Genomic DNA, 17155 nt, shown 5'->3' on the forward strand with positions numbered 1-17155 from the left:
AGAACTGCTGGAAAGAAGAAAAAAAATAAAAGGAAAAAACCCAGAGAAAGGCTAAAATGATGGAAGACTGGCTATATTGCTTGTTGTCCTTTCTTTGCCTTGATTTTCCCAAGTTTAAAATTGAGATATAATGACTGTTTTTAAGAAAACGTTTATTGATGGATGATGCTATAGAGTTCTATAGATGATAAATATTTGTATTTAGACACCAACAGAAGAACTGGATGACCTGAAATTCCTAAACCTTCAGTGTAGGAGTGCGTTTAGCTAATTAAGTTTATGAAACTGATGTAAACTGAGTCTAAGTGAACCTGTGATAATCTCCTACGTTTTTTGGTTTTGTTTTGTTTTGTTTTTTTAAGAAGCAGTGTTCTGCTTTAGAGAGAAAGTAGATAGAGAAAGCATGCAGTGAGAGGTTTTTGACTCACAGTACCATCCCTTAGCAACGGGGTTGGTGAAGGAAGCAGAAATTCAAGGGACCTGGTACCCTCAGGCAAATCTCTTTGAGAGTTGTCCCAGGGACATGTATTGGTGAACATTCTGTGAAGGGCTGTAACTCATTTGGAGCTCCAGGAATTCTGTCTTGTGCATATGCATGAGGGGAGATAGGGAAACTTACCCCAAGGAAAGGAGAAAAAAACCCTGCTATTAAAATAAGGAGGGAAAGGGGGGGAAATACTTTTGGAATGCCTATAACTGCCTTCTGCTTGTGGAGTTGTATTGTGTTTCTTTTGTAGCTTTTTTATGCAAAGTGTAACCTTGCAGGAGATCTCCAGGTACCAATCAGTTTTTTTTAAGATTCCTCAGGCAAATAAGCTCTCTGTCTATCTTTGATAAGAGAAAAACATAATTTAGAGTTGTTTAGTACCTATACCTCATGAGCAGATGGCAGACAACCTGCTAACCAACTTCATTTTCTATTCCCAGAAATATGGAGGCTCAGACACCAGCTTAATCCCCGTCTGTCCTTCCCTCACTCCTGAGCTGCAGTCCTTCATAAGAGAGGGGGGATTTTGCACAGTCCTGGACCAGCCCATCCCACTAGACAGACTCGTACTGAAAAATGTTGAACCCGTCCAAGTTACAGGTATGTGCCTGCATGCACATAAACACCATGTCAATGCACTGTGTGTGTGGCAGCATAAGGACAAGCTGCTGTTTGCCCACAAACCACCCCCAGACGCCTGGAGTGCAAACACTGCTGCCTCAGCCCTGCCTGGCTTCGCAGCTCTGCTCCTGCTGGGAGGCTGAGCTGCTGCCTCCGACTCCACAGCCCCACTGCCAGCAGTGACTCACGACACACCAGTCACTGTCACACACCATCCATGCACTCCAAAGGAGGTATCAAGATTCCAATGACTTCTTTCTCACAAGCCTTCCCTTGTCATAACTGTCCTAATATGCTCTCTCCAACTCCAGGAGTCTTTCCTTTCACCCCAACATTTTCAGTTCCATACAAGTTATGCAGCATTTTTTCAGCTGTACCACTACATTGTTCTCCTGGGTATCCTCCCACATACACAGCAGCCATTCTCAAGGAGGCTGGAGAGGAGTTTTACCTCCTGCTACTGCTCCTACTCACATCTCCACCAGCTCTTGAGAGGATGGAAATCACACAGCAGACATCAATGCTTCCTTGCTCTCAGAAATCCAAATGCATCACTGGGGAATATGCCTCCCATCCCTGCTGCTGTGCAGTTGGGTGTGGAGTGAAGGAGGGCTGACTGCCACAGAGAGTGACCAGCCTTACCCTGCTAAAACAAGGTTCCCGAAGTCACCAAAATCAGATTTTGGGTGGGGAACAGGCATGAACCATCAGGCCTCCCCTGGTCTGAGCCACTGACGCAGTGGGCTCCCACACACCCCACCCTGGTGGTGAGCGGTGCCACATCCAGTTGGTGACCAGTCACTAGTGATGCTCCCAGGGTTGTTGGTACTCGTCCTGTTTACCACCTTCATAAAAGACCTGGATGAGGGGAGAGAAGGAAGCCTAAAGCCATAGATGGCATTAATCTGGGTGGGAGTGTTGATCCACTGGGAAATAGGAAGGCTCTGCAGAGGGATCTAAACAGGCTGCATCAATGGGCTGAGGCAAACTGCAGGAGATTCAATAAGGTGAAGTACCGTGTGCTGCACTTCAGTCAAGCACCACCATGCAGCATTATGAGCTTCAGGAAGAGTGGCTGGAAAGCAGCCCACAGAAGGAGGACTTGGGGGCACTGGGTGACAGCCAGCTGAACATGAGCTGGTGTGTGTGCCCAGGTGGCCAAGCAGCCCAAGGGCATCGGCCTGTATGGGCAACAATGTGGCCAACAGGACTAGGGAAGAGATCTGTACCTGGCACTGGTGAGACCACACTGTGTCCAGTTCCAGGCCACTCTCTAGAAAAAGTACACTGAAAATCCAGAGTGTGTCCGGAGAGGAGCAGTGAAGCTTGGGAAGCGTCTCAAGAGTAAGTCCTAAAAGGAGTGGCTGAGGAATCTGGGGATGTTTAGCCTGGAGAAAAGGGGTGACATCATCACTCCCCACAACCGCCTGAAAAGAGGCTGTAGCCAGATGGGAGACAGCCTCTACTCCCAGGCAAGCAGCAATGGCACAAAAGGAAATGGCCTTAAGCTGCACCAGGAGAGGTTCAGGTTGGACATCAGGCTATTTTCACAGAAAGGATGGTTAAGGATTGGAACAGGCTGCCCAGGGAGGTGATGGAGTCAGCACCCTGTGCTGAAGTGTTCAAGAAATGACTGGAGGTGGCACTTAGTGCTGTGGTCTAGCTGACATGGTGGTGTTCAGTCACAGGTTGGACCTCCAATGATTTTGGAAGTCTTTTCCAGCCTTAAGGATTCATTGATTCAGTCTAATACTGCCAAGATCACAGGAGCCTCCTATATCAAAGAGAATGAAAAGAAATACAAATCTCTAGGCTCCAGGGTCATCCTAATCCTAAAGACTGAGAGTAAAAGCTTAGGGAGCTACAGTGCTCTGTGGGAAAGCAATAGATAAGGAAAATAAACCTAGAGTCTGTAATATTTACGATAACTTTGAAATACATTCACCCAGACTACTTAGCATTCAGCATCAATGCCGAGAGGATATAAAGGCAGGCAATAAAAGGCAAACTACTAAAGACAAGATAAGGGGAACAACACAAAGAATAACCTTTTTTAAAACATGTTCCAGGCACTGTCTGCCTGCCTAATTAGCAAAATTCTGCCTACCAAAACAGCAGAAATGGAGCAAATGTACCAGCCCCCTCTTGCCTGCAGGGTGGAGGGGAGGGCAGCCCCACATCCCATGTAAGCCCAGGCTGAATGGAAGGCCAACAGCTCCTGGGTGCTGGAGAAGGCAATGCAGCCACCCTCCAGATCGGCTATAAAAACCATAATGGAGATGGAAATAATATTTTTGGATTTTTTTTTCCCAAGCCAGCATTTCCCATAGATTCCTAACCAGAGTCTTTCTATCTCTGTGATCCAGCTGCAATCATCAGAACAGAAAACACTGCCTTTTGCACTGCAGCCTAGGTTCTGTGCACTGGTTATGACCCTTCCCTGCACCCGGGGCCTCATTGCTTGACTTCTCTCCCATATATTCTTACCAGCTTTATTACAGCTGTAGCCACGGCAGTCTCTGTTACTCACTTGTAGTCTCATAACACCTTGGAAGTCCCATCCTAAGACAGGACCCCTTGGGGTGAGGTGCAATAAAAACAGTGAGAAAAATTACTATAGGGAGATTGCAGTTCAGATTCCCACCATTCTGTGTGAAACAACAAGCAAACATTCCAATGTCAACAGAAAATGTCCCATTGCAGGAGAAAGAAAAATATTTCACATTGTCTGGAATGTGTGACCTTGGGGAATGTTGCCAATATATCTGCACTCTCAAAGACACTTTTATTAGTGGTGGCACTAAAAGATTAGTTAGCATGTTCTCAGAAAGGTCATGTGATCCATCACATTAATCAAAAATGAAATCCTGATTTTTGATCTAGCAAGTACTTTTGCTTCTGTTAGTTTGCTGAAGGTTGACATCTCTTTGAAAATAAACAAAGCTCAATGCAAGTACTGGAAAAAAAAATATATGTTGCAATATTCTAGGAATACCCTTTTGGCAGCAGGCAGGAGGCTGATAATTATGTACGATAATTCTTGTCCAAAGCCTTCTATGCATTAGTGAAGGGATAGAAGATAAAATGGTGTGTTCATAACACCAGGAAGGTACCCTAAAAGCAGAACTACCTGCAAACACCATGACAAGAGATATAACTTCACATGTAAATATAATAGTAGGAACCCAGCTCTGAAGGTTGTAAGCAGCAACATACTTTCTGATTAGAAAACCTTTATTCTAGAGGTGTGACATTGGTGTCACTTTGTCCCCTTGCAGAGAAAGGCACTACATGATGCTCACAGTCATGGAACAGGAACAAAAGTCTGGCAGGAAACAGAGGCAACATGCCTGGCTGCTGACAGCCAACCAGGGCATTCCCAGGAGCACCAGCTCACGCCCAGGCCCAGGGAGAACCCAAAGGCAGCAGTAGTCTGAGTGCAGCCACTTCCCCATGTGCCAGCCATCATACAGACTTACTTAAATAAAATGGGACCTCTCTTTTTAATTTTTGATATTTTTCTCTAACTTCAGTTATGATTTAGGCCACTTTGAAGGGAAATATTTCCTAATGATCCTCAGGTAGACTCAAAACCACCTTAGCTGCACCATAATGAAGCAATTAAAAGAAAACAAATGCAAGTAGAATTAAAGTTTTGAACTAAGAAAGCTTCCTACACAACAAAATTAACTCACCCTATGAGGGTGCAATTGCCCTTTTAGAAATCAGAAAAGATGCTTACATATATCATTTATTTGATCATAATCAATGTGATATAGAATTGGACTGACAGTTGTACGAGGTGCATTTATATCACTTCTTTACATTTTCCACAGTCTTCAGCCTGCGAAATGCTTTTCTAATTCAGCATGAGAACAGGTATCGGCAGTGCATAGCAGTCTTCTTGCTACAAGCTCAGACAGAGACTGCCAAGGTAGGTAACACATCTTTTTTTTCTTCTTTAATTACACAAATATGCTTTCTCTAAAGGAGGCTGGCAGCCTAAAAGTGGTCATGCTGTGATAAGAATCTCTTACAGTTGTGACACTTGACCAAAACTAAAACAAAACAAAATAACACTCCAGTGCTCTGGCTCACATATTTGTTAGAGAATTTTCACTGCTGAACATGTTCCAGTTTTCTATCAGCGTTGATAGCAGGTCATATTCTTGTTGAAAAACATCAATTCTGATTGCAAAAGAAAAAAAAATCCATTTCTTGTGTCATAGAAGATGGTCAGCCCCTCCAGAGAAGTCAATAACAAAACAACCCCCCCACACCCAACTCACATGCAGTAGTACTCAGATCAGAAAACTGTCTCATGCTCAGCTATTCACAACATGCATTTTGCAATTTCAGACTGAACAGATGGCATGATTAATTCCACTGTTACATAAATTTACCCCCCATTTTCACACCATGTCACATTTCTAGTAACAGCACTGTGTATAACATCTGAAAGTGTGTCAGGCACTTCACAGTATTTTGCTTTCTCATGTAAGTTGAATTTCCCTCTCTAATACCTAATGCACACAAATTTGATCACCACAAATACTAATTCTTACACGTAAATGGTGGTAGACTTGTTCTAAGAGAAACACTGAGTGAATGCTTTCCATTTTCAAGTCATTGGCTGGTACTTGGAATAGCTATCCACTCAAGAAGTCATTAGATTCTCCTGTTACTGAAACACGACCTTCCTCCTCCAAAACTGCCTTCATACCAGGGTTACCATCTTCTCAATGTCATAGAATCACAGAATAGTTTGGGTTGAAAGCACCCTTTAAAGCTTTTAGCCCAAAGGATAAATTCTTTTAGGGTAGTCCAATGTCTAATCATAGCAATTCAGAGACAACTCAACTTCTGTCATCAGACTATCTGGACTAGCAGAGAGAAGGAAGTTACATATTTGAAATTCTCTCTCCTTCATTCCTTGTCCTCACACCTGGATGACAGCAAACATAGACCTGAATGCTATCAGCATGATAACAGAAACTGAAATTCAGTTGGCAGCACATAGCAGATCTTGGAGGGGGACAGAACTTGTGATGCTGATAGGACTGGAGCTGTCTTAATCAGAAAAATGAGGAACCCAAACTACAGGGACAGCATTAAGCTAATGAATAAACATCACACAGAAAGGGGTGAAATAGCCTGCAACAAACTTCACCATTACAAACAGAGCATTCCAACCGAAAATGGAAACATCTGCTGGAAATACCTGGCCCCAGACACAGATTCCAGCAGCATGTAGTGGCCTGAACAAGTGGGATAATTTATGTTTCCTTCAGCAATTATGAGCAAAAGCCTGAAGAGAGGCTAAATGAAACGAAAGGCTCTGGATGTTTATGCATCTAACGTACTGAAATTTTTTTAGGTTGTCTTGGTTTACAAATTTTTTCTTGTTACAGAAAGCATGGATGTCACAGATAGAAACAGCAATCTCCAATTACACCACACAACGTGAAACCAAGAAAAGCACTGCTTTCTGCTTCCCTGTTGAATCCTCTGAAATTTAATAATGTCAGCATCGCACTGCCAGAGCCACTGGAAGACTATTGTGGTGACAATATAGTTATTTTATAATATAAATATAATACCTTAGGTCTCTGAAGCGAACAGATTTCTGACTTGACAAAAATAGGGCACATAAACCACACCATGTAGGAGTATATTGGAGGAGGGGAATGAGCAATGCAACAAATGTATTGCTCCTAGATGCTTCTTTGCTTCACCTAGGGAAGGTTCTTGCCACCCAAGGAAGCTTTAATAGAGCTTGTCATTTCCTAGAAAGCATGACAGGGGAAAAACCCCTATGTTGGTAAGGACAACTCATTCACCAGAGAAGTTTAGATGGGTTATTGCATCATTCAAACTGTATTAATAAATTTCATTAAATTAGAATTGTGTAGCCATAGCTTCTGGTATTTATGTGTCTCTACACAGTAACCTATAATATCCCAAGATGTTTTTTGAATTAATACTGAGCGTGTGTATATATGTATATGTATGTATGCACTTACCTGGTCCAGCGCTCTCCAGATACAGCCTGGCCACTGTGATACACAAACTCCTGCTCTTCCCGTGTCTATCATGGGCAAGTTTTTTCCTTCCTGGGAAAGGAGCAGCCATCAGGTTCCATGCCAAGTGGTGAATGTGTGAAGCAGGAGGGCAGAACAGAGTGCAGACAGATCTGCACCAGGGCATCGCACAAGCTGCCAAGGCCTTGCCACAACGTGGCTGACACAGCTGTGCTCCATCTCAATCCCATGCTCAGCTGCACATGGATCACACCGAGGGCTCACCAGAACCTCCCAGCATCCTGAAACCACTGCTGACAACACAAAGATATTTCAGCCCAGAGGAGTCACACCTGACAGACTAAGGTGTGTGCTCTGTGTGCTGGCATAAGGGAGAGGGTATTTCACTTTGCATACTTTTTCACAAAATGGCCTTTAGCCAGATCTACTCACTTTACCAGACAAGCAGTCATTCCTGGCCAGCATGTCTCCAAGGAGGACAGCCCAGGGGAAGGAAGTATTTACACACAGGCTTATCTTCACAGAGATGCAAGCTCAATAGGCTCTTCTGTGGTGTCAAGAGAACGATACCTCAGGAAGCTGTTGAGGCAAAAAGTGACTTCCCAATTCAAACTGCCTTTCAGAAGAGACCTCCCTTCTCCATCTTTCTCCATATCTACACAGAGCCCCTGCTTCAATAGCTAAACATGGGTTGTTTGGTTGTGCCTCCATAATTCAACAGTGGCTTTGTCACAGGACTGATCTCCCACATAAACCATCTGGCTTCTCTCTGCAACACAGTTCCACCCTGAAAGAGCTCTCCATTTCACAACTGAGACCTTTATTGGTCTAAAAAATGAAACAAGTGCTACTTTTCGAGTCTTGCAGTTATGCCATTGTCCAGCTGCATTGACTGTGATATCAGAACACAGACAGTGACAGAAGAACTTTCACCAAATGTGGCATACGCGGCAGCCTTGCACAGCTATGGGGAATGAAAAGACTACTCTGAATTTAACCTGTGAAAAGAAGAGATTTGAAAAACAGTCATTATTACTATGTCCTCAGGAATGTGAAAGCCTTTGTTGCAGCTCCCTACAAGTGGAACATTTAGCTTGTTCTTACATGTATGTAAGAACAGTTCATCTATGTTGGGGTTCGCTGTTATTTGTCTCTGCCCAGACACGGGAAAAGCGGTTCCGGGTGACCGCGATTTCAAAGGATGAGTCTGGACGCTCAGGTTTTCAGTCTTCAATCTTGTTTATTAATTCTTATCTACAATGCTTTTCTTTCTGCCCAGCCGAGGTCCGCTCAGCAGGACAGTCAAGTGCACTCTCCCCCGCCCACAGGGCGGCTGTGTCCTTTATAGTGAAAATTACGTGTATCATATTTACCTTTAATTCCCAATACTTTTCACCCTTATAGACAAGTGTACCTTCACCATGAACCAATCCAAAAGTGCCAACATCATCACACAAAATGGAAGACATGAAGAAGAAAGAAGAACACAGGACCACGCCCTGAATCCTCCATCTTGTCTTCATGACCCCCCCTGTCCCTATTTTTCTAAAATCTATATTTCATCCTGTAAATATACTATTCACACCCAAGAAGCTCTCATTTTCCCACACACAAATTTTTCCTCTTTAGATGGATCAAAGTCAAGCCACCAGACACTTCTGGCAACATTCCAGGGTTTTCGAGCCCCACAAGGGCTCCCCCGGTGTCTCTGGACATCCAGAGTGATGTGTTGAGTTCCCACACATCTACATTTGTAAAACTATATATCCACCATTTCAAAGTAGCTTTGCTGTCTGAAACAGGGCAAGATAGTTTTGAATGATATAACCTGGTCTATTAGAAAGGTCTAATTTTTTTATTATTATTAATAGTCATTCCTTTAACATATCAGAAAACAAAAATGACATTTTAGCAACAATTCATCATAGTTTATACAGAACCCGTTGATGCATGGTGTCACCTTCCCATTCAAATCCACAGCCACCTTCCAGATCACAGAGTTTAAGAATTACAGTGCACACTGGACTAAATTCTTTCACAATGTAAGGCACAACTACATGATCACAAGTAGTAAACACAAACACTGAAAGCAGAACTTAGGAGAATGAAACTTCAATTAAAAAGAAATAAAACCAAAACAGACTCATGCAAAAAATCTATCTACACCTACCAAGATGGTATGATCCAGTTTAGAAGTACAGTACTCTGTAAGTAAAACTGCAACATAAGTCTTTTATAATACATTACTTCTAAATACCAAGTAAAAATTTATATTTTTTCCATTTATATTTTATACAATTATACAGAAATTAAGCTGTATGAACAATATTCACATCTGCAAAAATAAACTGATCATTGAAAGTCAGAAAAGAGGCAAATGAGACCATGTAATTTGTGGCACGCATCCATTACAGAACACCATTCATCAAGTTCACATCTCGAGTACTGAAGAAAAAAACACGACCAAGTGAACGGTACATGTGGTGACTGAGGCTATCTGTAACCAAAGGACAAAGCTCCATACAAAATTGGTTTTAACCAGCAGACCTTAACTATGAAAGCTTGTGGTTATCATTTATTTCCTGTCCAGCAGCTGGAGTTTGCAAGGTTGAAACTACAGAAGTTAAAAGAATTTAAGATAATTCACAATAACTCAAAACTGTTGGATTATTTCAAATACACATTTAAAAAAACCAACTATTTTCCTTTTTTGGTGATATATTTTTGCAAGTTTGGCATCCACTATAACTTTTACATAACACGACCATGAGAAAGCCTAATTAAACTTACCTAATGTTTGAATTTCACGTTGAGAGGTAGCTTAAATTAAATCTTATGTAATGGCATCAAATGGGGGGTGGAGGATATGACCTTTTTTTGTGACTTTTTTTCTTTTCTTACAAAAGTGACTATTTCTCTACAAGCAGCATTTTGGACATATTACTATAAAAAGTTCTGGTATTTGCTAACCCAGCGAGATGTTCCTTCAAACATCCCTTTCATGCCAGGAATCAAGCTCCAGCGTGATACAGTGGAGGACTTTGCCATAAAGCCAACAGCAGCAGCCTGGACCTGCCAGCACTGACCTGTTGACATATAACAAACGAACATCCTTTCCCAGCCCTCTTTATCCCAAAAAAAAAGCACGAAATACAGACAAATTTGGTTTTAGTGTTACGTTTCAGTCACAGGGGGAGGGAAAATTGGAAAATGTGCCTTCCAGGCTCCTGCTTTCGTACAACATTGATCCAAAGGGCTGGCAGGGCTTCATCAATCTTTAAATGCACAGACGCTTCTCTATCCGCTGCACAGTGAGTGTGTAGTATGTGGAGAGCTACAGACAATAGGCAGAGTTTGTTACATAACCTAGTACCTACACTCTTCATTATTGGGAACTTAAGTGGGGTCTAATATTCTCTCTAAACATGCAAAGTTTTTTATTCAGTGTCCATTTTAAAAGAAACAGAAAAAAATACCACAAAAACCAAATTTCCGTGGCAGGACTTACATGCAATTGTAGCTGGTTTTGAAAAGTACATCAATTAGTCCTTTTGGAGAGGCTACATTTGGACAATAGTTTTAAACTCATTCTAAAATGGATGCTGAGGTCAACACTTCAAAACCAAAGAAACAGACAACTGGCAAGATCCTTGAAAGTACATAAAATTCTTTTTTTTTTTTTCTCACTTTATAATGTTAAAATTAAGTTCTACAAAGACATAAAATATTAAAATTAGGTTCTACAAAGCCACAAACCATGTGTGACTAACATGGTTTTTGTTATATGTGCTCTCAGATAATGATTCTGTTTTTGGTAAAAGGAACTGTAAGTGCAGTTCTCCTTAGGGCCAAATTTATACAGTGAAAAATCCAGCTGATTATAAACCTGCTGTCCAATGACTACAGCTAACACATGCAATGCACATGATGCCATTCCACTTACTATAGATTCTCTTAGACAGCAAAAAGTGCACAGTGCAAGTGACAGTGTTGTTTCCTAGTTCTCTGAGACTATGAGAGCAGGAGAGGTGGTACCTGGAAGAGAAATTTATCAGTTTCTACATGCTCAAACCATGATATCATTCTTCTTGGCATAGTTTAGATTATAAATAGCTCCAGGATTTTTCTGTCCATCACTGAGTACTGGCCATAAATTTTTTTAAGTTTTGCAACAAGCATTTGTTTCCACTCAATGGTGAACTGACACATAACAATCCAGAAAATCAGCTGAGTTTTCCAGGTTCCTTTATGAATGTCACTTCTCTTACATCTAGCATGAGAAGCTAAATTGTTCTGGCTCATGTAATACAAACACAGAGAGGTTACTTCATGCTTCTGCTCTCAAATGCCTTCTTGCTTCACTAGTAAGAAAGCTTTTCCAGTGAGGATTCACAAACAACCCTAATGGTCCCAAAGCCAACAAAAGTTCTCATTGTTCTTGTGTACCTTGTGCTCCACACTCCATGGCAACTTGGTTACTTGACACCTTCCAAAAACAGAGGCAAAACCCCACATTTCACCCTACAGTCTTGGACTCTTGTGCCAGAGAGTGAAGCCAGCTGAAAAATGAGATCCCTCTAAACCTCTTGCCTCTGTTGGAAGCTGCAGCAAAAAAATTCCTTTTGTCTCTTCATCTCCAGACAGCAACTTTTCCTACTGTGACTCATTACTTTTATCCTCTTCATTCAACCTTTCCAGAAGGGGGAAGATTACATTAGGGAATACATGGGGAGAAGAAATAAATAACAGTGAAGCAGAGCCAGCTAAGACCAAAAGCCTGCCACTGACCTCTGCAACGCTACCTGTCTCCAGTATGATGTACTGCTGACATGAGCCAGAGTAGAACAGCAGGATTTGGCATTTGTGGGGCAAAAATGCAAGGGACTGTGGGTCTCTGAGTGGGAAGTGAGGTGTTGTCTCCAGGAAGTTAAAAGAACCTCTCCCCACCCTTGGGCAAGACCATCCTTTAGACATTTACAAAAGCTTTTGTAGCTTGTCTCTGCCCGTGAAGCAGCTGGTCTCACATTCTGCTATTGCAGCAATTCTGAATGTGGATAGAATTTCCTGCAGATGGGACAGTTTCAAGAACAAAGTCCACACTTCACTATCCCATTCCTGGTGCCCTAGTAATGACTAGTAATCAAAGGCTGCTTGAGGATCCCACAAACCTACTCGTTTGAGTGCTGGTTTTGCCATCATTTTCACTCTTCCTCTATAATGGCCACTCCTTGGGGAATCAGAGCAATCTGCCTATTGCTAGAAGCTGTAAAAACACATAACTATGCATCCTCCAGTTCCAAGAGTCAGTCTCTTCTGCCATTTTATTAGTTTTCCCCTCTGTTCCTGTGTCTGCAGTCTGAAAAATCAGTGAATTAAACTGTTTTGCCTGGAATCCTTTATTTTACTGTGGTAAAAGTCACCAGGCTTTTTACTTGGTTTTCCAGTTACTTAGATTTTAAGGCAGTGGAACAAAAAGCCCACATTCCTACTGAAACATGCCCATCAAAACAGTAAGACTCTGCAAGCATATTTGTAAATACACAGCTTTTCACCTTCCAGTTTCTCACATTATGGGATATTTTCTTGAGCTTGAACACAGCTTCCAACCTGGCAGTAAAGCCAAGTATTATAGAGTCAGTCTACCATCACTTTGTCAACAAATACAGACCGGCAGTAAGAATTACAAGTACAAAAGAAGGAGCATAAGACTCAGCAATGGAATCATAAATTCACTTCTTACTGTGAAAAGCTGTAGAAATCATGATCTATTGCTGCAGAATCAAAGCTCAAACATGAAATTTTCTACCCCCACTGCTCCTCCAGATTTTAACAATCCTTCTTTCTACAAATGCACACTCAAAAAGCATTTCCATCCCCTCAAAAAGCTGCTTATACAAACTGGCCAGCAAAAAGCAACTTACAAAAATCAAGCTTGTACTGCCCCTGAAGCTGAAGAGCTCCACATTAAGGTGTGATCTGCAGTCAACCAACTGCACTGCTTCAGCAGCCTGCTGAGAAAGGTCTCTGCTTGTCTTTACACAATGGCATCCTAAAAGGCTGAATTAAAAACAACCCTTCCAGAACTTTTACCAGTGCACATGTTCCCAATCAAAAGCATTGAGCTTTCACATGTTCCCAATCAAAAGCAAAACGCCTAAACACAACTGGATCTTCTAACCACTTTCCTAGCTCCCCTGAAAGATCTCCATCTTCCCCTGCCTCAAGTTTTTTGATCTTAGGCAGCTGTGGGAAGTTTCCCCCTTTCCTGCTCAAAATCCCTTCTGTTCTATGTGGCTGTCCTTCACCCAAACAACAGCACAAGGCTCTTGTGTGTTACACAAAAGGGCAGAACGCATCTAGGTTGGAGCACAACTGTCTTGTCTCTACTTTTCCCACATTTCTAAAGTCAGACAAAGACTCTAAAGCAATTTTATTTTTTTTGGTTTCTCTCAGTAAACAAATAAATAGAAAAATTCCCCAGAGGCAGAGATTCTGTTCATATTTTCTATTCAAAAGATTCTTATGCCAGGAAGTTACACTGATGAGGAAAAACAGGGAGTCCAGAGGCTCTGTTCATATGGAATTGTTGTGGCAGTTGGTTTTTTTGGTTTGGTTTTTTTTTTTTTTAGCAAGCAACTCAAGTTCAAACTAGAAAAGCAGGTCTGTTGCAACCCAAACCCTTTTACAATGATAAGAACAAGTCACATCATTCAGCTGGCTTCTGGGAAATAAGAATTGAATTTTAAGGAAACACCTTGACAGTGCAAATGTAGAATTTGCTGGGTAAGTTAAAAGAGGAGTACTCCACTACTTCTGGAGTAGAAGGATGAAGTTTCTTCACTTGACAGTTAATCAAGACATTTTTTATAAAGACACTTTTTCATTCACATATAGAGCTGTAACTAGATAAAAGCAAACAAATCTTCCTAATCATGACTAAGATATCATAATTGGGACAGAATTTGATTCCTTGCCTCAGAAAAGAAGTAGAGGAATTCAGGACACAACCTTTTTTCTGTACAGCTGGCAAAACTTGGTAAGATACCGGAGCATTTGAGGGGTGGAGAATTTATTAGGGTATTTAAGACAAAAAATTCCTATATATTGGAAGGCATAGCCCCTGCTTAGAAAAAATAATCCTAAGGATTTTGAAATACCAGATAAAAAGGGAAGAAAAGTTAGAGACAGGCAAGCAAAAATGAAGAGGTGCAAACAAAATCACAACAAAAAAGAAGTATGGAGCTTACATGAACTGTCCAAGAAACTGCTGTTCCCAGTACAGAAAGCATGAATAAATATTCATAGTCATATATATTGGCCTCTTAGTTAGAGCTGTTTGGCTTACAACAAAGCCAGTTCTCCATTCTAAGCAGACTAAATCACATAACTAACACAACACTTCAGAGCCCCTAGTAATGGGGGTCAGATGGAGAATTGGAAAAGTGAGGTTTGTTAGGTGTTACAGGAGTTCAGCTTCTTTCACCAAAAGCTGAGGGAAGGGACAGAAGAAAAGGCCAGAAAAACTACAGCTGTCTCAAAAAATACTTGCTCTTAGTTGGATGCCTGGCTTGGAAGGTCTGGATGTCCTTTAGAAGAGCAGTGATCTCTCAGTGCTTCCAGAGAATGGGCAGGGGCAGAGATGTGCTACAGGCTTCTACCAGCATTGTTTGTTTGCTTTTTAAAACCCACATGATGTAAGGGTTTCTTGAATATTAAAATGTGTCAACCAAATTTGTAAAAGTGAAATCAATCACTATGGGATGAAATATTGTAATGTATAATATAATACTGCTACAATGCCAGATAAACTTTGTCTCATCATTTGTTCACACATACTCTCTCAGAAAGACAGATGCACTCACACACCAACTATGCAATACAGTTTGTGTAAAGATGTTCCAGCACCCAAGTGCTGTATTAGATAAGGACTTGGGTGCTGATACTACAAGAGGGCAAATAAAACTGAGTTGAAGTTGAGTCCAGCCATTACCCTCATTGTGGAGTTCAAATTTCAGAGAGAACAATGCAAGAACCAGAGAGATAGGAAAAAAACCCAAAATCACAGGGGGTTATAAAGACCATCAGATACACAATCAAATGCAACAATTAGTTATGTTTTTACAGCAACATTTGATACATAAAATCCTCACAAGTTTTTGCATCTTCCTTTTTCTTTGAAGGAAACAAGAATAAACTTCAATATCACATAAATGCTGTTTCTCTTGAACAAAAAAAATAAAAGATAAAAAAATACATTGTTACTCCTCTGTTTAAACTTTATTTACAAATAACTGGATATTTCTAATCTAGACATAAAAGCTCTTTCCATGATGAATGTCAGTAAGCTATGAATGATCTGAGGCCGTGTCTCACAAAAAAATACAATAGTTTTGCTTGGTATCAATAAACATTTTAAAATATACTAGATTTTGCCAAGTATTACAATCATTGTCCAAACTGAATAGTAGTCTGAGTGCTGAATGAAGTGCATCAACAGAAATAGTAAATTTTAGTGTAACATTTCTTTGTCACTCACGATAGCCAGTTATCCTTGCAAATCATTAAAGCAAGTATCACAGACTCGGACAGGCTTCTTGGAAGAAGGAGTTAAGGCATTCTTTGCTGAGCACTCAGCACAAAAGATATTTCCACACTGTCTACAGTGATGCTGCAAAAGAGAAGAAACACACATGCTGAACATCAGTGGCAGAGCAGTGATCACTAATAGAGATCACTATCATGTCACGTCAACTCTCAGCCAAATCAACCCTCATCTTTCAAAAATTAGTCTTAATTTTTAATTGGCAGTTACACAGCACAGAGAAGGTCATTTGAGTAAATATTTTCTAAAATGTATATGAGTAAAATATTCAGAAGTGCTTAATTGAGTCAAGAGAATATACCATTTTCAGAAAATAGATGGTTAAGTTCATCCTCCTTTTGAATTAGTTCTCTTGAGTTTGTTCTGGTCACATGAAATACATTCTTCTTATATGTAATTACTAACTTTCACAGTGAGAAGTACCCTTGCAGCCTCTGTTCAAAGACTACCCAAGAACATCACCAAAATAGTGCAGGCCAGGGGGAATCACCTAGGACTGTATCAGGAAGGTCTGCAAAAATGAACCTCACAAATATCCCTGATCTATTTCATTGCCAAGTCACTTGTTGGAGGGGTGCTCATCTCTGGATGAACGGCAAACCTGCAAATTGATGCTAACATCTTGGCTGACCACAGCAGTTTTTCAAACAAGGTCTGACTCCAGACCTAAAACACATTCAGATGTTTCTTCTGTTCTATGTTTACAAATATATAGTCACAAAGCACCAAATCATGGTGATGCCTCATATTTTCACACATACCTAATTTCAACCAATTTACATTCCTTTTATACCATAAATCTAATTCAGATCAGTTATAAATATATTTTCTGTAAATATGCTTGCAACAGTGTAATTTTGCCTGCTTGCTTTGGGGATTGAAGCATTTTAACACTGTTTATAAATTGATGCTGTTAAAATGGAAAAAAAAAACCCATGAATAAAGCAAGCTCCACAGCCATTATTTTTAATATGTTAAGGCATTTCAAACAATAACTGCATTCTGAGATGTCTTGAGAATCACAGTACTATTCAGGCCATTTTCTGAAGTCTGTTTCCAATCCAAGAGTTTGAAAACAACAAAAACTGAAAATCACCATAGACACAGAGTAAAACACACCTACCCTTCTTACTGTCACCGAAAAGCCTTTTCCACAGGCCATACAATTCTGTACCTCATTGTCTTCTGCCCACTTCCTGTTGAGAGCTTGTGTATGTTTGATCTATACAGAAGATGTAAAAAAAGCATCAGGCTTTTTAAAAAATGCATGTCTATTCCCTCTAATATCCTCTGTTTCCACGGCAAGCACTATCTATTGCAAAATAAATGCACCAATTCTATCATGGTACTCAGGGCTTATGGCTGTTCAGAGAGGAAACGTTCCAAGCTTCAAAACTATAAGCA

The 17155-nt window shown here is 40.8% G+C and overlaps 2 protein-coding genes across 5 annotated transcripts in view; one reads left to right on the forward strand and one right to left on the reverse strand.

Annotated features, from left to right (window-relative positions):
- PLEKHG7 (pleckstrin homology and RhoGEF domain containing G7) overlaps positions 1-6627 on the forward strand; it is a 29592-nt gene extending 22965 nt beyond the window's left edge. The window contains exons 14-16 of the mRNA XM_041409742.1: positions 928-1087; positions 4945-5042; positions 6520-6627. Of these exons, the coding sequence (XP_041265676.1) occupies positions 928-1087; positions 4945-5042; positions 6520-6627 (366 nt within the window). The remainder of the gene's footprint in view (positions 1-927; positions 1088-4944; positions 5043-6519) is intronic.
- A 2362-nt stretch (positions 6628-8989) lies between these two features.
- EEA1 (early endosome antigen 1) overlaps positions 8990-17155 on the reverse strand; it is a 67855-nt gene continuing 59689 nt past the window's right edge. For all 4 annotated transcript variants that reach the window (XM_041409733.1, XM_041409734.1, XM_041409736.1 and 1 more), the window contains 2 exons: positions 16875-16973; positions 8990-15817 (listed from right to left, as the gene is read on the reverse strand). In XM_041409733.1, the coding sequence (XP_041265667.1) occupies positions 15695-15817; positions 16875-16973 (222 nt within the window). In that variant the 3' untranslated portion in view covers positions 8990-15694. The remainder of the gene's footprint in view (positions 15818-16874; positions 16974-17155) is intronic.

This window comes from Onychostruthus taczanowskii, unplaced genomic scaffold (assembly GCF_017590055.1).
Source record: "Onychostruthus taczanowskii isolate IOZ18803 unplaced genomic scaffold, ASM1759005v1 scaffold31, whole genome shotgun sequence".
Classification (NCBI taxonomy): Eukaryota; Metazoa; Chordata; class Aves; order Passeriformes; family Passeridae; genus Onychostruthus; species Onychostruthus taczanowskii.